The sequence below is a fragment of the Myiozetetes cayanensis genome, unplaced genomic scaffold (assembly GCF_022539395.1).
Source record: "Myiozetetes cayanensis isolate MyiCay16 unplaced genomic scaffold, myiCay2020 scf7, whole genome shotgun sequence".
Classification (NCBI taxonomy): domain Eukaryota; kingdom Metazoa; phylum Chordata; class Aves; order Passeriformes; family Tyrannidae; genus Myiozetetes; species Myiozetetes cayanensis.
This window is the reverse complement of record NW_026087964.1, coordinates 37129531-37145880: the sequence shown is the minus strand read 5'-3', so window position 1 is coordinate 37145880 and position 16350 is coordinate 37129531. Positions and strand designations below refer to the sequence as shown.

At 36.1% G+C, this 16350-nt stretch overlaps 1 protein-coding gene across 7 annotated transcripts in view; it reads right to left on the bottom strand.

Moving 5' to 3' along the window:
• The window catches only part of MARCHF1 (membrane associated ring-CH-type finger 1), a 231764-nt gene that overhangs the window by 118260 nt on the left and 97154 nt on the right, over positions 1-16350 (bottom strand). For 2 of the 7 annotated variants that reach the window (XM_050338316.1, XM_050338312.1), the window contains exon 3: positions 11742-11950. The exons of the other annotated variants lie outside the window; for them this stretch is intronic. In XM_050338316.1, the coding sequence (XP_050194273.1) occupies positions 11742-11840 (99 nt within the window). In that variant the 5' untranslated portion in view covers positions 11841-11950. The remainder of the gene's footprint in view (positions 1-11741; positions 11951-16350) is intronic. 7 annotated transcript variants of the gene reach the window in all.

The window sequence follows — 16350 nt, the reverse complement described above, 5'->3', positions numbered from 1 at the left end:
TTTACCTTGAATGTCAATTGAATGCTCACAATTGTTTCCTACTGGGATTTGTATTTATATGTTCTTCTTACATCTTTCCCTAATAAAATGGTTAAAACATCAAAAGCATCTACCAAGAGGTAAATGTTTATTGAAATACTCTTCTAGATTGCACAAAGCTTCTACATTGCACTTAGATGAGCTTGTGAATGTAGAATCTCTTAGATGAGATGGCGAATGTCCTAAAAGCTTGAAGTGTTGTTTTGTGGCTAGGGTTGTTCTGAAACGTAGACCCAGAGTCACCGGGTCTCTGATGGGGAAGGGCTTACAGCGATGCCACCACGGACACGCGTAGAGCCAAGTCCTCACCTTATGGACTACAAGCAGAGTCTTAAAGCTTGGACCCCAAACTGGCCAGGTTGTGAACACTTTCAGAGACTGAGAATCCCTTGAATTCAGATAGAATAGGTAGCAGAGCTAGAAAGCCCCAAAACCCTCTATCTGTTCTCCATGATACTTAATTGTTTAAATTATTCCAGTTTTCAATATTCCTAAGTGGAAATCTGGAAGCAGGAAAAATTAGCAGGATCACAGGAAGAAAAGAAATAGCTTTGCACTGCAACTCCCTGCAGGCCAGTATCGGATTTACTCTTTCCTCATAGATCAGACTGCAACCTCCTTCAGAGTTTCATGGAGTTTTCAGGAAGTGTCTTCTGCACATACTAAGTTGCAACCTTTTAATCTTCTTAATAAATAGCTATTTTAAGATTTTAAAAAGTGCCTTTATTTAAAAAAAGGCTAATTATTCAGACAAGATATTGAACATAGCTCCAGCAGTCAATCTAGACTAGTAAAAGACAGTACAATCAACAACTAAGAAGCCCCCACCACATAGAGTAATATGCAAAGCAAATAATAAAAGGGTTTTTTTCTTCTTCATCATGGGAAGGACAGTGAGTTTGTTTCCATAAATTATATCTGAGATGGTAGTTCAGCATTAAAAATCTTAGCAGCAATCCAGGCAGAGTTAAAACCAAAGAAATACCTTTTAGTTTTTCTCTCATTAAACTGAAGTAGCATAAAATTGGGAATAGGTATTTGCACTACAAATGTGAGAACTCAGGCATGCTATTATATCACATAATGCCACTTAAACTTATGTGACATATAATATTACATTATTATTTTCAATGTCACCAAAATCTTGGTTATCAGTAATGTAAAAGATATAAAACTTACTTTGCAGTCTAAATGTCTGACTTAAAGGCTAGGTATACTTTGACTAATAACTTCACAGAAGAGCTAGAACATCAGCAGGGTTTGCTTCTTTTTATTTTGAACAGAGTAATACTTCACTATGAGGAGAAGTAGAAGTACAGCATTTGTTTCCTCAGTGTTCCACCCTTCCAATTCTACCCAGTGCCAAACATTATTCTCCCAGAAAGTGAATGGCAAATGGAATATGCTTGTGCAGCACACCAGGAAGTATCAAGTCTTAAAGTAGGGCTTCCAAGGAAAAATACAACTAAGAACAAAAAAGATGTCACATTGAAGAGCTGAGTTAAACTTTAGTCAGACACATTTAACTTGCATTTAACTTATCTGCACATTAAGTTACCATACTGAGACATTTATATGAATTGGGGTAATCGTTTTATCAGAAAACATTTTATGAAACAAAAATCCAATCTTCAGATCTTTACATTTTTCCCTAATTCAGGAAAAAATTTGGTTAACAAAATGCTCCAGGTTAATGGCCTTTTTCAGAACAGACACTAAAATGATACCCCAAGGTGTTATAGAACAGGTCCATCACTTGTGTATGGCAACATTGTGAACTGAACTGCAAATAGCAGCAGAAGAGTAGCTATTCCCAGTTATGTCATAATCTATTTATTTAACCTTAGCTATTTGACAATAATGGTTACATTAGCTTCAGAGAGAAAATTGATTCTGTCACATTTCTCCTGTAACACCCAGACAGCAGCAATTCAGAAGTAGGGAGTTCTATATTAAGATCTTATTTTAACTCAAAATCTTCTGTCCAGGTTGGCTGGTGGCAGACACTGAGACTATGATGCCTCTGCAAGTAAAGACTGCAATGCTCATTCTTAAGTCGTGTTATTAAGCAAGAATGCCAAATTTCTCTTAGAAGCCATTGTCTTGCAATTACAATTGCAGAGAAAAAGCTTGATAACACAATCTGCGAAAATATGCAAAACACATTCTGAATGGTTTGACTTTTTTTCAGTTTGAAATGTTTTGAAGCAGGCAATTTTGAATGACAACCTTGGAGCTCATCATTTTTAATATGGTGATTCTTTTTAATGACTTGTACATTTGGCATTGCATTATCCTGACCAGTCTACTGAGGTTTTTATTTTATCAGAAATTAATACGGTGAGCCTGATTGGAAAACCAGAACCTTGAAATAATTTATGAAATATTAAACTGTCCTTCCACCTGTCTGGTAAAACACAAAAGACCAGTAACATGATTTATGGTCACAAAGACTGTATTATTGAAGAAAAAAATCCTCAAACGCTCATACAATCAAAGAGGCACTAGAAATTTCAAGAACGAGAAGCTATATCCTGGAGGCCACAAATATCACGTGATATGTTATTTAGGATTCAACAGTTCTGCATCAAATTCTACTATTATTCTTCCAGCCTCTTCTAACTTACGATTTTTAGTTCTTATGAGTTAATATTCAAAAATTTTAAATGGACAATGAAACAAGTAGTCCAAATTCTCAACCACACTCAACACATGCCCAAGAGATAAGTGATTAACATTTGTATTTTAAAGAAAGCTTAAAATGGCAAAAAAACAAGGAGCCTTCACATGGGAAGTAAGTTGATCCAAGCTGCACTGTATGCACAGAACTTTCATGATTAGGTGGAAACAGTAAAAGCTGAAGGGTTTATTGAAAGGTTTATTATCCATGGAAACTTTTTACCTAGAGGATCCACCTACAGGAAACAACACAATACAGCACATCCATATCCCTTAGAAAATGGACTTCACTGGGGGATTTTATAATGTTCTGTGAAAGCAGAAGGAACAGTGCCACACTTATTTCAGAAGAGAAAAATGAAGGCGCAGAAAAATACATCTGGAATTAGAACAAAAATCAGAGCACTGTGAGGTGCCCATCAAATTTAGACCTTGCTATAATAACTAAAAGAACAGCATTTATAGATGATGGAGGAAGGGGGAAGAAATACAGCTACAAAACTACCATAAAAAATAAGACTATTTTCACACATTAAGTGGTTGTCTATGGATCCTATGAAGGAGACCATCAGCAAACCAGCACTCAGTACTTTCACTGTGGCTAGGAGGGCCAAACCACACTATCTGTAGACAGTGGCTTCACTAGGGATTCCTCACTAATGAGTCTTGAAACAGATTTCAGGCACAGCACGTGGATAGGCTGAGCTCACAGCGGCAATGCCCTGTGCATGCTCTGACCTCCTTTCCTCACTGGAGGAGACTGCAACCGCATCAGAGGGTCTTAACAGTCATTCCAGCTGCTTCCCATCAGTAATAGTGTTACAGCCCTGACATAGGGTTTGGGAAAGCCAATTCACATTCCCACCTGTGCGTCTGATCTCTTGTATTCAGTTCAAAAGTCTGGAAGTGGTTAGAAAACTGGGAGAGCAGTAAAGCTTCCACAACACTCATGCAATCACTGACCCATGCAACTCCAGCACCTTTCACTCTCTCACCCAGAACTGCAGATGGTGTCCTTCCAGGCACACACTCTACTAAGTTACCAAACCAACTCCTTTTTGAGCCGTATACGCTGCCTAATCACAACCATCTCTAGCTGCATCTGTCATGTGATACAGCATACTCAGACATCTTGGTCCCTACTCACCAGTACTGCAGGGTTCACTGCCAAAAAAAGGGAAACACATCTTTGGAATGTATTTCACAAACAAAATGCGCTATTTTCATGAGAGTTGTCCAGTTAACTATTTGCATTGTAATAACATCTTGCATACCACTGGAGAAGTCAAGTGATTAGAAGCATTTTATTTTTCTCTCAAAGATAGAGAGTGTCTGAAGTAAATGGAAGGAATATAGTCAATGTAACAATAGTAACACAGTATTGCTGTCTGACCCTTACCCACACTTCATTTTGTTCTTGCACCACATACTTGGTATTTACATCCCATACAGAAATGAAAGTTTCTGATTTTTTGCTCAGAACAATAATGAGCAATAAGGGGGTGAAGTGCTATCTGTATCTTCATGCCCCACAAACCAACAAAGCCAGTGCAACAGGCTACTGCAGTAATGGTACAGTACAGAATGGAAAATTCTCCCTTTAAGCATCTGCAAGTGTGATTTCTTAAGAGAAATGATGACAGTGTGGGTTTTTCTTTTATTTGGGCTGCCACTAAACAAAAAAATCTCTCTAGTAAGACAAACACTTCTTTAAAATCAGTAAGACATTACTGTAACTAATTTAAACTTTTCAGCATGACGGTGCTGTAAAATACAGCTGTAATCTCAAATATATCTAGTGAGTAAACTAAAAGGGTTTCCTTTGGATTACATGTCAACGGATCCAGACAATTGCTCCAAGAGATAGTTTTCTTATTATTGACAATAAAATAGTCCCAACCTTCTACATTCACATTATCCCATGACTACATAGCTGGACACATTTGGCTAATAACTGAGACAAATGAAGGTATAGGCATCATGGTGATGCCTGAAAAGTTTCATTCCACGACATGGATACAGTAGAAGAATATATTCTGAACAAATAAAATGCTTCCATTGTCTACACAGACTGTTCCTGCTGCCACAACTGTAAAAGATAGCACTGATAGGGAAATGAAGTCTTGAGTCTTGTGTATTCAAAGCCAAGAAGAAGAGTTGAAACATCTACTCATACTTCAAAGTAGGCTGAGAACCATCCTCTATCTTTTTATTAAAGTTAAATCATCCCACCCTTTAATGTGAAACAGCTGATGTTTAATAACATTAATTAATAACATAGAGAATATGTTTCTAATAACATTGGAAAGAAATCCAAATTAAATGAAGTCTGAAGCCTAATATTTTAAACTTAGAGCCATTTTAGAGTAGGAGAGCCAAAATACACACACAAGCCCAAACTTTCAATTTACTGCAACTGGGAATTCCAGAGATAAAAGAAATTATGAGAGCTTTCTTCATGAGACTTGTAGTTAAACTTCAGCAGCATCATAAGACATGCACCTAAGACAATGCACATAACACAATGCACTGTAAGCATTGCCTACAAACATAAAGAGGCAAAAGGCTACTGAGATATGGAATTTTAAGCTTCAAATCCTTTATCAGTGAAAAGATTGATTTTAAAATCAATACTTGTGTTTGATACATAGTCAATACACAGAAACTCAAATTGGGGAAATATACTTTTACGGACTTCCCATAAAAAGCCTGACAAAAATACCATGCAGTCTTTGCATAATCTTATCAGGAAAAGTAGCATATAAAGAGTTGAATTATCCCAAAGCATGCTAATAAAAGCACAGCAAGCAATCTCTTATTTTCTTATGAGTAGCAATGTTTTTTATTCACAGAAATATTAAAAAGGAACAAGGATCCAAAATTATTAGAAAAAACCTAGCATGTATTACGTCACATTTGTCATTTCTCTCACTGTCATGAAATTGCTTGTCATAAGAATCACATGGCAGATTGAAATAATATAGTTCACAAACAGAGGCCAGAAGACTTACTAATAAAGAATTTTCTAAAGTATCTTAAAGATACCTAAGCAACCTTCAGTCCAATTTACAGTTGTACTTTGGGAGAACTTCAACCACTGAACACAAAAGCAATATATCACCACAAAAATACATAAAAACTTCACCAGGAAGCAGTGTCTTATAACTGCAGATACAATGGGATTTCCATGCAAACATAGCATAGAAGTCCAAACCACGGTCATGTCAAGAAAAGGAAAATAACCTCCCTTTTGAGAAATACTAATCCACTGACAAGCAAAGGGATTAGAGATTTTGTCATAAATTGTATGTGACATCAAGTCCAAGATGAGCTTTAAATTAAAAAAACTATGAAGGTAGCGCAATACATGCCTGAGTACATAAGTAAACTGATTCGTATGCTAGAGCTTCCCCTCCCCAGTCTCCCATCCCCACATCTGTTGTTGAATAAAATCTATACTTCCTAAAAAGACTGTAATTGTATGACTCTTTAAAGGCATCTGTGTTCAAAAACAAACGCTCTTCCTGTAGAAAAAAATCCAACTTTATTTTAGGTAATAAACTACAGTATCTATTTTTCTATTAAATTATATATAATTTATACCTAAGAAACTTCGAGATTGTAAGACAATCAGCCACAAAACCAAAATCATCTATCTGGCTTAAGTATAATTTCATCAATATCCTGCAATTCTAAGACTTTTATTCCTTGCATCACATGCCATAATCCATTTTATCAGCACTGGTATAAGTGACATCTTTACATATCAGGAGTTATTCTATTTTCACCCTTTGGTAAAGTGATCAAAGCCACTAACATTTTTAACTACACTAAATATTATGCCTCCTTATCTAAAAAAAAAAATAAAATCAAACCAACCCAACAAAAAATAATCACAACAAAAAACTCCAGTACATTGCCTGGCTTAAGGTTGTGAGGCAATAAAACAACATCGACATTAAAACTTTCACCTTTTTTCCTTAATTACAGACATGTTTCAAATATCAAATATCTCTGTATTTACTTCACAAATGCCATGAAAATCATTTAATAGAAATGTATAAACACTACTTTCTTTGCAACACACAAGGAAGTGTATGACTTTAAAAGTATTTCATCTACCATTACATCTATATAAAATTAAGTAAGGAACAAATGAGACAACATAAATAAATATAAAACAATTCCCACCAAGAGCATTTAGCTGCTGCTTTCTCCTTTAAAAAACATGTCAATATCTCCTAAGCTATTTACAAGCTTTAAGGTAAACCTTAGCAGTAACTCTAGTCTGGCGTTTAAAATAAATGTTAACAGCTACTCAAATGTGGCATTTGAAACAACCATTAGGTTTCAATCTCAATTCTGACGTGAAGATCTGCTTACAAAAACAAAAAAAAAAAAAAAAAGAAGGCATATTCTTCACAATAAATGAGCACACATAATTTTGAGCAGCACACTCTTTTTTTTTTTTTATTTTTCAGGTACAAACACTACAGTAAAACCACAAAGTTCAAATCTAATTTACCATACTCCCTCTGTAAATGTAAAAGTATTTCCCTAGTAACATTTAAAGCCTCCAAAGTTGCAGGTCTCTTGCTTTCTTGCTGCCTTTGAGATGGCTGAAGTGAAAACAGTGCTGTAGATCACACCTACAGGTCCAGTGTTTCTTTCACAGCACAGAACTGTGCGGTGTGCAGAACTCAATTTCACGTCAAAGTACAATAAACACTGGAGTGAGGATTCCTCCTTGCACCTTACTACATTCTATGAAGTTCTGTGAAGAAAACTAATAGCCCTCATCACCTCTGCCAGAACAATGGAATATATTAAGACTACAGAAACACAGTAGGTGTAAGTAAAAAACCATTTACCAGTAACATATGAGCAAAGAATCAAAACTAAAAATAAAGCAACTAAAGCTAAGGCATTACTTGTTAATAGTAACAACAGAATATCAAATTTTGTAACATCTTCAGAATATTTGGTTTGGTTAGGGGGCAACAGAGTAAGACTCATCACTATAATGAGCGAGTCATATTACCATATGTATATTTCTAAAAGCCATAAAAAAAGGCCTTCTTTTTTTCTTTACTTCTAATGAAAATCTTGCCAGATAACCAAATCAAGACTGACTCTGTCACTGTGTTTTTTATTTAAGTATCTTGTACTCTGAAATTATTACACTCAGATAAACAGATCTAATCACGTAGTGAAAACTGGTTAAGCTGAAAAGGTGCAGTGTCTATAAATTTAGTTTGGCAGTAAGGAGTATCTTCTTTCCCATATCATGACATCAATTGTTGGCTTTTACCAACCTACACCATTCTGAGTATACAACATTCAAGTTTATATTTCCACAGTTTATCCTACGACCCTTGAAAACTCTTGGTTAGTGTTATGTAGTATTTCTGGCTTACCTTCACTCCCTTTCCCTGTACAATTTTCTCACTATATAAGTACTTTCTGTACTTAACACACTTGAGAATAATAATCCATGCTCACACATACACAAGACAATGCAAACAAAGGTTCCTTTATGAACATCACCGTGTATGCTCATAAGCAAATAATAAAACTATCACCCACAAGAGGCATATCATCAACCAATGTTCATCAGGAATCATATACATTTCTTTCTCCTTTTTTATCACAGTGGAGAAAATCAACTAGAAATTCAACTTTTCAAAAATTTTCAATTTTCAAAAACTATAACTAGATTTGGAGTCCTGATGACATAATTTGACTTAATTCACTCAATAGTTCTATTAGTAAAGTCTTCTGAAAACAGACACCCAAGTGTTTGTCACAGAAACACAATTCCATACTTCACTATAAACTGATGATATTTCTCAAATATCGAAGAAAGCTGAATTAACTACGGTATAAAAAAAAATAAAGCTCACATCATGTTGCAAATGCACTCTATACTCTATACTTTGGTCTTCGTTTTTGCAACAATCTTTTCCAACTGCATTACTAAAAGAATAAGAAAGATAGCTTGTTCACTTAAATGTTTGAGGCAAAACAAGTAGCACTAATGACTGTAAAGCTTTCCCAAAATCAGTGAAACAAACCAGCAGAAGATTATACCTGCATATGGAAGTGTACTGCACAGCTGCTCCATCAGGTTATTCAACACCTCAACATATTCATTGCTTCATTATGGAAAAAAACTACCATGTCTTTAGACTATATTCAAAGAGGGTCTATAGTTAAATCTGGTGTAAATTCCATGGTTAGCTACAACTTCTGCTAGTTATTTAAACAAATCACTCAAAAATTGTAGGAGTAGACTGTTGTAAAGTTTTTGCTCCCACGAAGGATACTGCATAGAAAGATTGTCTGAAAAAGCTCTAGCTATTATCACACCTCTAGTCCTAATTTTGGTCAGATATCCTTTATGGGCACTTGTGGCTCCAAACCACTAGCACAATTAATATTCTTAATGGTAGACCGATGGTAGACCGATGCTTGGCATCATCTGTAAGTGTGCATAGACACACATTAAAACCTTGAGATAAATCATGTCTACGAGCATTTAAAAATGACAGAAAAGCATTCCAGAATGAGTTGCATCATTAAGAATCTCAGTTGTATATGATTAAGTCAGGCAGATTTATGCAATTCACCGTGAACCTGGAAATAGTTCACTGCAGCAAGCTCTGCAATTAGACAGAAGATGAGCTCTTCATAAATTTTAATGCTGTTGTATGGACATCATCTAAAATTCTTTGGCAGTAACAGAATTTGGCATACAATCCTAACAATTGTTATCCTAGCAACTGGAAGACCTTTCAGACATTTCCTTTGTTCCTGTCTTCCTGAACCTGAACCAGCTTGATGCTCTCAGCCGGAGGCCCATTTAACTACTTTATTTAGCTTTCACCTCAGAAGGCTTGCTAATGGAAAGGCAGAGGAAGCAGGTACTTGCAGAAACAATAGCAGTGGATACCATGAACCCAGAAGACCCTCACCAACAGAGATACAAACACTGAGTACCAGCAAGGAAGTTTCCCTTTGTGAGGACCATGCTGTGCAGGATTTGCTGGGATAAAAGACCATCTACATAAGCCTGAGCAATCTCTGTCTAGCCAATAAAAAGGCTGATTAACTACTCCCACACTACATCCATAAAATCAACCTGAACATCATAATTTACATAAACTGCAGATTTCATGTGAAAAACATTAGTCTCTACCACTTGATCTACAATCTCTATCAATAGTATTAGGGAGTTTTTACACTGTGTAAGTTCCAGCCATAAGCCTTAAGGGGTGAGCAGATATTCAAGCAGTAGGATTAGGCTCTGCCCAGCAGAGAGCAGTTTGGCAGTGAGTACCATGTATTTGAAGTTTGGTTGCGAGTCTTTTAGGTTGGTGTTTGCTACTTTTTATATTAATTTTAGAAGAGAACTTTCATGAACTTCATTATCCATACTATTTTTATAATTTCTGGTATATGACTTCCACAACATTCAAGACATTGGAGTCTTGCTGAAATGATGCATCCCAGCCCCCATAGGAAAAAAAAAAAAAAAAAAGAAATGTGCATGAGATGATTCTTACAATACAGAAGCTCCACACTTCCCCCACCCCCATAAATGAACTACCACACTTATCTGAATCCTGTGTGAATTTTGCATGTATTCTTCAGTTAACTCTAATGATCAAATTAAAGCTAAGTAAAGTAACATTGTATATTTCTTCTTTTCACACCCTGAGTCTTAAAACTGTTTCTACCTGAATCCTCATTTTTAATCAGTCAACAGAAGAATGAAAAAAAAGCAGAAATTTTCCATTTCAGGACACAAATCTCAAAATATTAGAAACTCTGATGATAGTGCTACCAGTAAACAACTGGAGACTACTTCGAGGGAAGGACGCTGCTTATACAGAAGTGCTCAAACAAAAAAACATATCATAAAATCATAATCAGAATAATCATATTCAGTGAACTTTTTATAGCCAAATGTTGTGCAAAAAATTTAAAAAAAAATCAAGACCCAATACTTTCCCACAAACACAGACCTGTTACGAACATCAACCATCTGTTGAACTTAGCAGTTTCCTGCAAACTATGCCACACAAACCACAAAGACTCCTTCTCTCAGGGATGCAGTTTGTCACAGTCTCTCAAACAATACTTAAAAGACATCATGTTTGTTTTCCCAATAGTTCCTTATTTTCCATACAGTAAGAGGAAAAGAAAAACACAGAGACAAGAAACATGTCTGTAAAAGCAGATGTCTATGTTACATACATTTACTACTATATCTATAAACAGACTACTTATGTTTTGGGATTGAAAGGGATGTCTTTCTTTTTGGTCTAAACAATGCATGTTTAATCTACACATAGCAAAAGAGATTCCTACAGGTAGGTAAAAATACCACTAAAATTACACAGATATTCTGTATTTTTTGTACTAATCATTAATATAATACGAATCTACAGTTTCTTCTTAACTGAGAGACAAAAGGATATGATATTTACTGATGAAACAGCACTTTTGTATGTTTGTGAATCGAAGAAAGTCAGTCAAGGGATAAAAAAACTAAACACTGATGCCTTTAAAAAGACTAAGTCAGAGCTCATGCCTATGTTTCCTATGAATAACACGTGTATTAGAAAGACAAGCTTTAGAATGGTATTTTTGTTGGTTTTAAACAGAGATAGGAATTTTACTAAAACTACTTTTTTATCCACTTATTATAAAGAAACTGCTACTTTACAGCTTATAGTGACTGTCAGTACTAGCAGGCTGCAAGCATTTAAAGGAAGATGTTAGAACCCCCTAATCCGGTGTGCAACTTCCTTCATTTATTTATTTTGTTTTTAAAATAGGTTCCTTCTTTCTGTAATGCTGACATGCTGCTATCACAGAATCTCGCTGCAGTGTGCCAAAGCTGCACCCATGAGTACTGTGCAATGCTCCATCACACTGCATCCCTGCTGAGCGGCCAAACCCACTGGCTACCAAAGGCAGACTTGTCCTACCATAGCAAATCGAAACCTTCCTCTTACCTCGACTTCCTTGCTCTTCTCTTTGTTTGTGCCCATTGAACTTCTCCCATTGCTGGCAGTCTCCCGTGCTGGAACTACAGAAATCTGCTGGAGGGGCATTTTTACAGTGCTGCAGGTTGCCAGTACCTGTTTGGATGCCTTATATCTTCACTCCCCCCGAGTAGCCCACCTGCATAATTGTTCATATCCTTTCTTTGCCAAGCTCAGCTCTAAACAAAAAGGGGAAAATATTATTTGAGAAATGGTGTAGCATATGCCAGGGTCTTCCATCGAAAGAAAAAGAAATAAAAAGCAAAGCAGAGCAGATTGCAAACACAAATGAGACACAGCAAAGAAAGAAGTAAGGCACAACAATCCAGAGAGTTTCACACGCTTAGAGTGATGAGTTGCTGCAAGTCTGTGTCCCTAGAGCACCCCCTCACACCACTATCCCCCAAAAGCACTGTGGGAGACAATTCAATTTCTGTGTTACCTAATAACTGTCATGGAAACCAAGGAAACACGGGTCTCGCAGGCCTTTATTAGCAATCGCTTCCCACTAACGGCACAGGCTCCCACATTTGCAGCAGCTGCCACTTCTGCTTTTGTTTCCCATCCGATTCCACAGGAGTCCACTAAGCACCCCCAGACACTGCCTCGTGCTGACTAGGTACAGCAGCAGAAGGCTGAAAAGCTTAGTGTCCTATTTTGGAGCCAAAATCTCCTCCTTTAAAAGCACAGGATAGCTTGCTGTGTCCTTCATGCGTCTACAATAATCTGCTTAGGTCAAAGGATCTGCCTTGAAGTGAATAGCAGCGGTGAGCAAATGAGGTGTAAAAAGGAAGACAAGACTGGGAGAGATTGCAAATGTGCCTTTCTGAGGTTGATAGTAAAACGTTAACCCTTTGCTGCGCTTGTCTTTTCCCCAGACATCACCAGAAGTCAGCTCAGCAGGGCAATCCAAAGGCAGACACACACGTGCCTTTCCAGTACTCACACACACTCTGAGAAAGTCATTTACATGAGCTTCTCCCTCCCAACAGCTTCAGTTCTCTCAGTCAACAAGAACAGAACACCCCAAAAACCTGCTTCAGCATCTCCCCTCCCCTTAAAATGCCAAATAATAGAAGAATGGCTCAGGTTGGATATGAAGAAAGGAAATGGATATGAAGAAAGGAAACTCTTAACATTTATACTTCTTTAAAAAATTTATTATTCTTGACAAGTGTTAGAAATGCCAGCAAAACTGATTTTGATTAAAAATAGTAAGGAAATTATTACATCAGAAGTCATATTCTTAGTACTGTATAAATAACACAGGAATGAAAGGGAAAAAAAAACCAACAGAGCAAACACCAATGTTTTAATATGTCAATTAAAGAAAAAAAATGTTATCCAAGCCTTGATTTAAATAATTTCTAGCTGTACACAGTGGCACTTGGAATTCTCAGAAGAAATAATAGCATTATATACAGTCTGGATTCTCTGATGAAGACATGTGGGGAGGATTTAAAATACTGTTGATTCACTACTCCACTACTTTAGTTACTGTTTCTCAGTCTAAGTTAATAGAGCTTAGAAGGGACTAGCCTGAGATAAATTGGGATCTGGCTCATGCTGTCATCTCAGTTTTACATCACCAGTCTAAACTAAGGTATATTGACACACTGTAATATAAGAGTTTATCAAATGCATTGACATAATCTGTACTAGGAGTTTACAGACACTGCAATTTCTGAAGATTTTTATATTTATATATTTAAATTTTAAATATTCTATATATCCATAGTCATGGAATAGATTTACAAAAAATAAAATTAGGTCTATTGCCATTTATACAGTCCCTTTACATATTTTTAGTTGTATTTTACAGGCTTACTCCATTTTTCATCTCCTATATTTCAAAATTATTTTGAATGTAAATTTAAATAGGTTCCAACTTATACAGGGAGATTTTTCTGAATTTTGAATATAAATAAAGAAAAAAAGACAAGTTCCAACTTTACCAAGACAGCAGTAAGTCAAAAATTTATTCCAGAAGTATTCAACGACAAGAAATGTTATACACCAGGCAAGTCAAGTCTAACTGTTAAGATTAAGTTTGACTATAATGTTCCTTTTCAGTTCAACAGAAAGTTAGTTTTAAAGCTATAGAAAAATTCTTTTTCTTCCTCTGAGGCACAACCACATTAAGAATTTCTAAGCCTGGCTCTGCTTTGTCATGATAATCACTCACCTCTTTGATAAAAACATCGATAGAAAAGTAGTGGGTTTGTGGTGTTAAAACAGAACTTTTCTTTATATGTGTTTTCATGTTTAGTTAAGCTTAAAAAAAAAAATCAACCTGCCTTTTGATATTGTGCCAACAAATCACATGAACTTGAGATTTAAATCAGAGATTTCTAGGTTAACCAGTAATCTCTTTAATCCCATCTATGTCCATTTTAGGTAGAATAAAGATCTTAAAGGGTGTGATGTGCTTAGTTCTTCTTAAAATTCTGAAGTCCTGTGGCCCCTCTTTTCCCTCCAGAGTGAACCTATAATGTTAATATATAACAAAAATAAAAAAACCTAGTCCAAAACAAGGGCTATATTCTAAGATTAAGGAGGTCCATGCTCCCATTCTGCTTGACTGTTTCACTAATTACATTTCTTCACCGTGTGGAGACTTTAAATCAATATGATATTGCCTTCATGGTACATATGATGCACATGGCTCCTCTTAGTCCGAATGCTAAAACAAGTGGCAAAACCAACCAAGCCTCATACTGCTATATCTAGAAATACAGAGAGCACCACTGCTTCATGGTAAGGATGCTACTAGAAAACACAGGATGCATCCAAATGCACACTCCAAAAGTCAGTGGCAGAGGTGGCAGTTGGGATCATTTTTCACTAAACTTCAGTTTCGCATCTCTGCTTTTTCAACTTTACTATGATAGACTTATAAAGTGTAAAACTTTTGCATAGTTTTTAATACACCCACGATCTCGGAACAGCAGTACAATAGCAGAGTACATCTTGAAGAAATGACAAAACCATTGATTTCAAATTACAATGTGTTTTTAGCTCCCAGAGTCCCAACATACTTCAAAGTTGGAAATAAAGTGATTTTATATGTACACACACAACCTTCTTTGTTAGAAAATATATCTATTTCTGCTCATTCCCCGTGGTGATCAGCCTGTGGTGTTCTATTTAAAGAATTCTAACTTTGGTAAACATACGACCCAAAGAACCTTTGCCTTGTAAAGTTGCCTTGCAAAGCAGCATGACAGGGTCTTAGTCTCAAGAAGACACCAACAACATAAGAGAACTGGTCATCTGGAGCAGGTGAAAATGACATTGTCAGAGAAGAGATCTATTGTTAAGTGTGCATTAGTAACTGATTTACTGAGGGTACTACATCCTCTCTCACACCCAGGACACATGCATTCCCTGCACAAACTATCCCCAGAAGCATTCCCACAAGAATCTGACAACAAAAAGGAATAAGAATTGTAACCCTATATACACACACAATGTTTTCAGTTTAATTTAATAAGGAGCACATTATCTTCTCACCATACCCACTTACACAAGACTACTGCATCAAACTAAGAAGAGAACCTGGTCAGCTATGGTCAATGGTTCAACCATGGTGATGCAAGTGTCAGTGAAAGAATGAAAAACAGCAATAAAACCCCTTTTTTAACACAATTACAAGGAAACAATGTACTAGTGTACTGCCAGTTCACTGGTACCTTATATATAAGATCTCTGTCTTGTTGCCATCACTTACAGAGTCTCAAATTTTTACAAGATTCTTTAATTGAAAAAAAACATAATAAGTTTACCTCCACAAATACCACTTTCAGAAACAGGTAATTCTAATGCTTTTTTGCTCACATAAAATGGTCTTTAGATAAGATGTACTGTCACCTATCATGATATTTCAGCCAAAAGCTATATTGAATTTAAAAAAAAAAAAGCATTGTGGACATAATATGCTTACAAGTTGGTAGTTTGGACTTCACATTATTTGTCAAAAAGATCCATTGGCTATGAATACACAATATACAAAAGGCTACAGACATATTGTCGATAGTCCTGAGATTTAGGAACAAGTTTCGCTGTTCTCAAAAACTAAACAGGAAAGCTACAAACACTGTATATACTATGCTCCTTTTACCATCTAACAGGGATAGTTTGTCTTATAATCACAGCTTAGGTACAAAATCTGAAACTACAGCCGGTGTGGAAATACATGCATCCTAGATAATGATCAACCACTATGAAGGACAGTCACTTTAAATAGCAGAAGCTTCTAATACTTAAATTAAAAGTGCAGCTAGCAGTAGTCTAATGCAGACCAAATAGGACTGATATAAAGCAATCCCCTGGGTTTCCACAGCATCCTGAAGTTACATGACACTAGAATCAAATGAAGTTTTCAGAAAAATGAAAAATTATTCCTTTAGATCTTCTCCCACCCTTTAAGGCCACTGCAGTATCAAGTTAGTCATGGAATTACAGCAGATATGAAATATATCTTTAGCCAAACACAACTATCCCAAAGCAGTAGATTTCAGATATCTTTTCCTCTGAATGAAAAACCTGTTGTTCTCTGCCATCTGGACAAGTGTGTCCT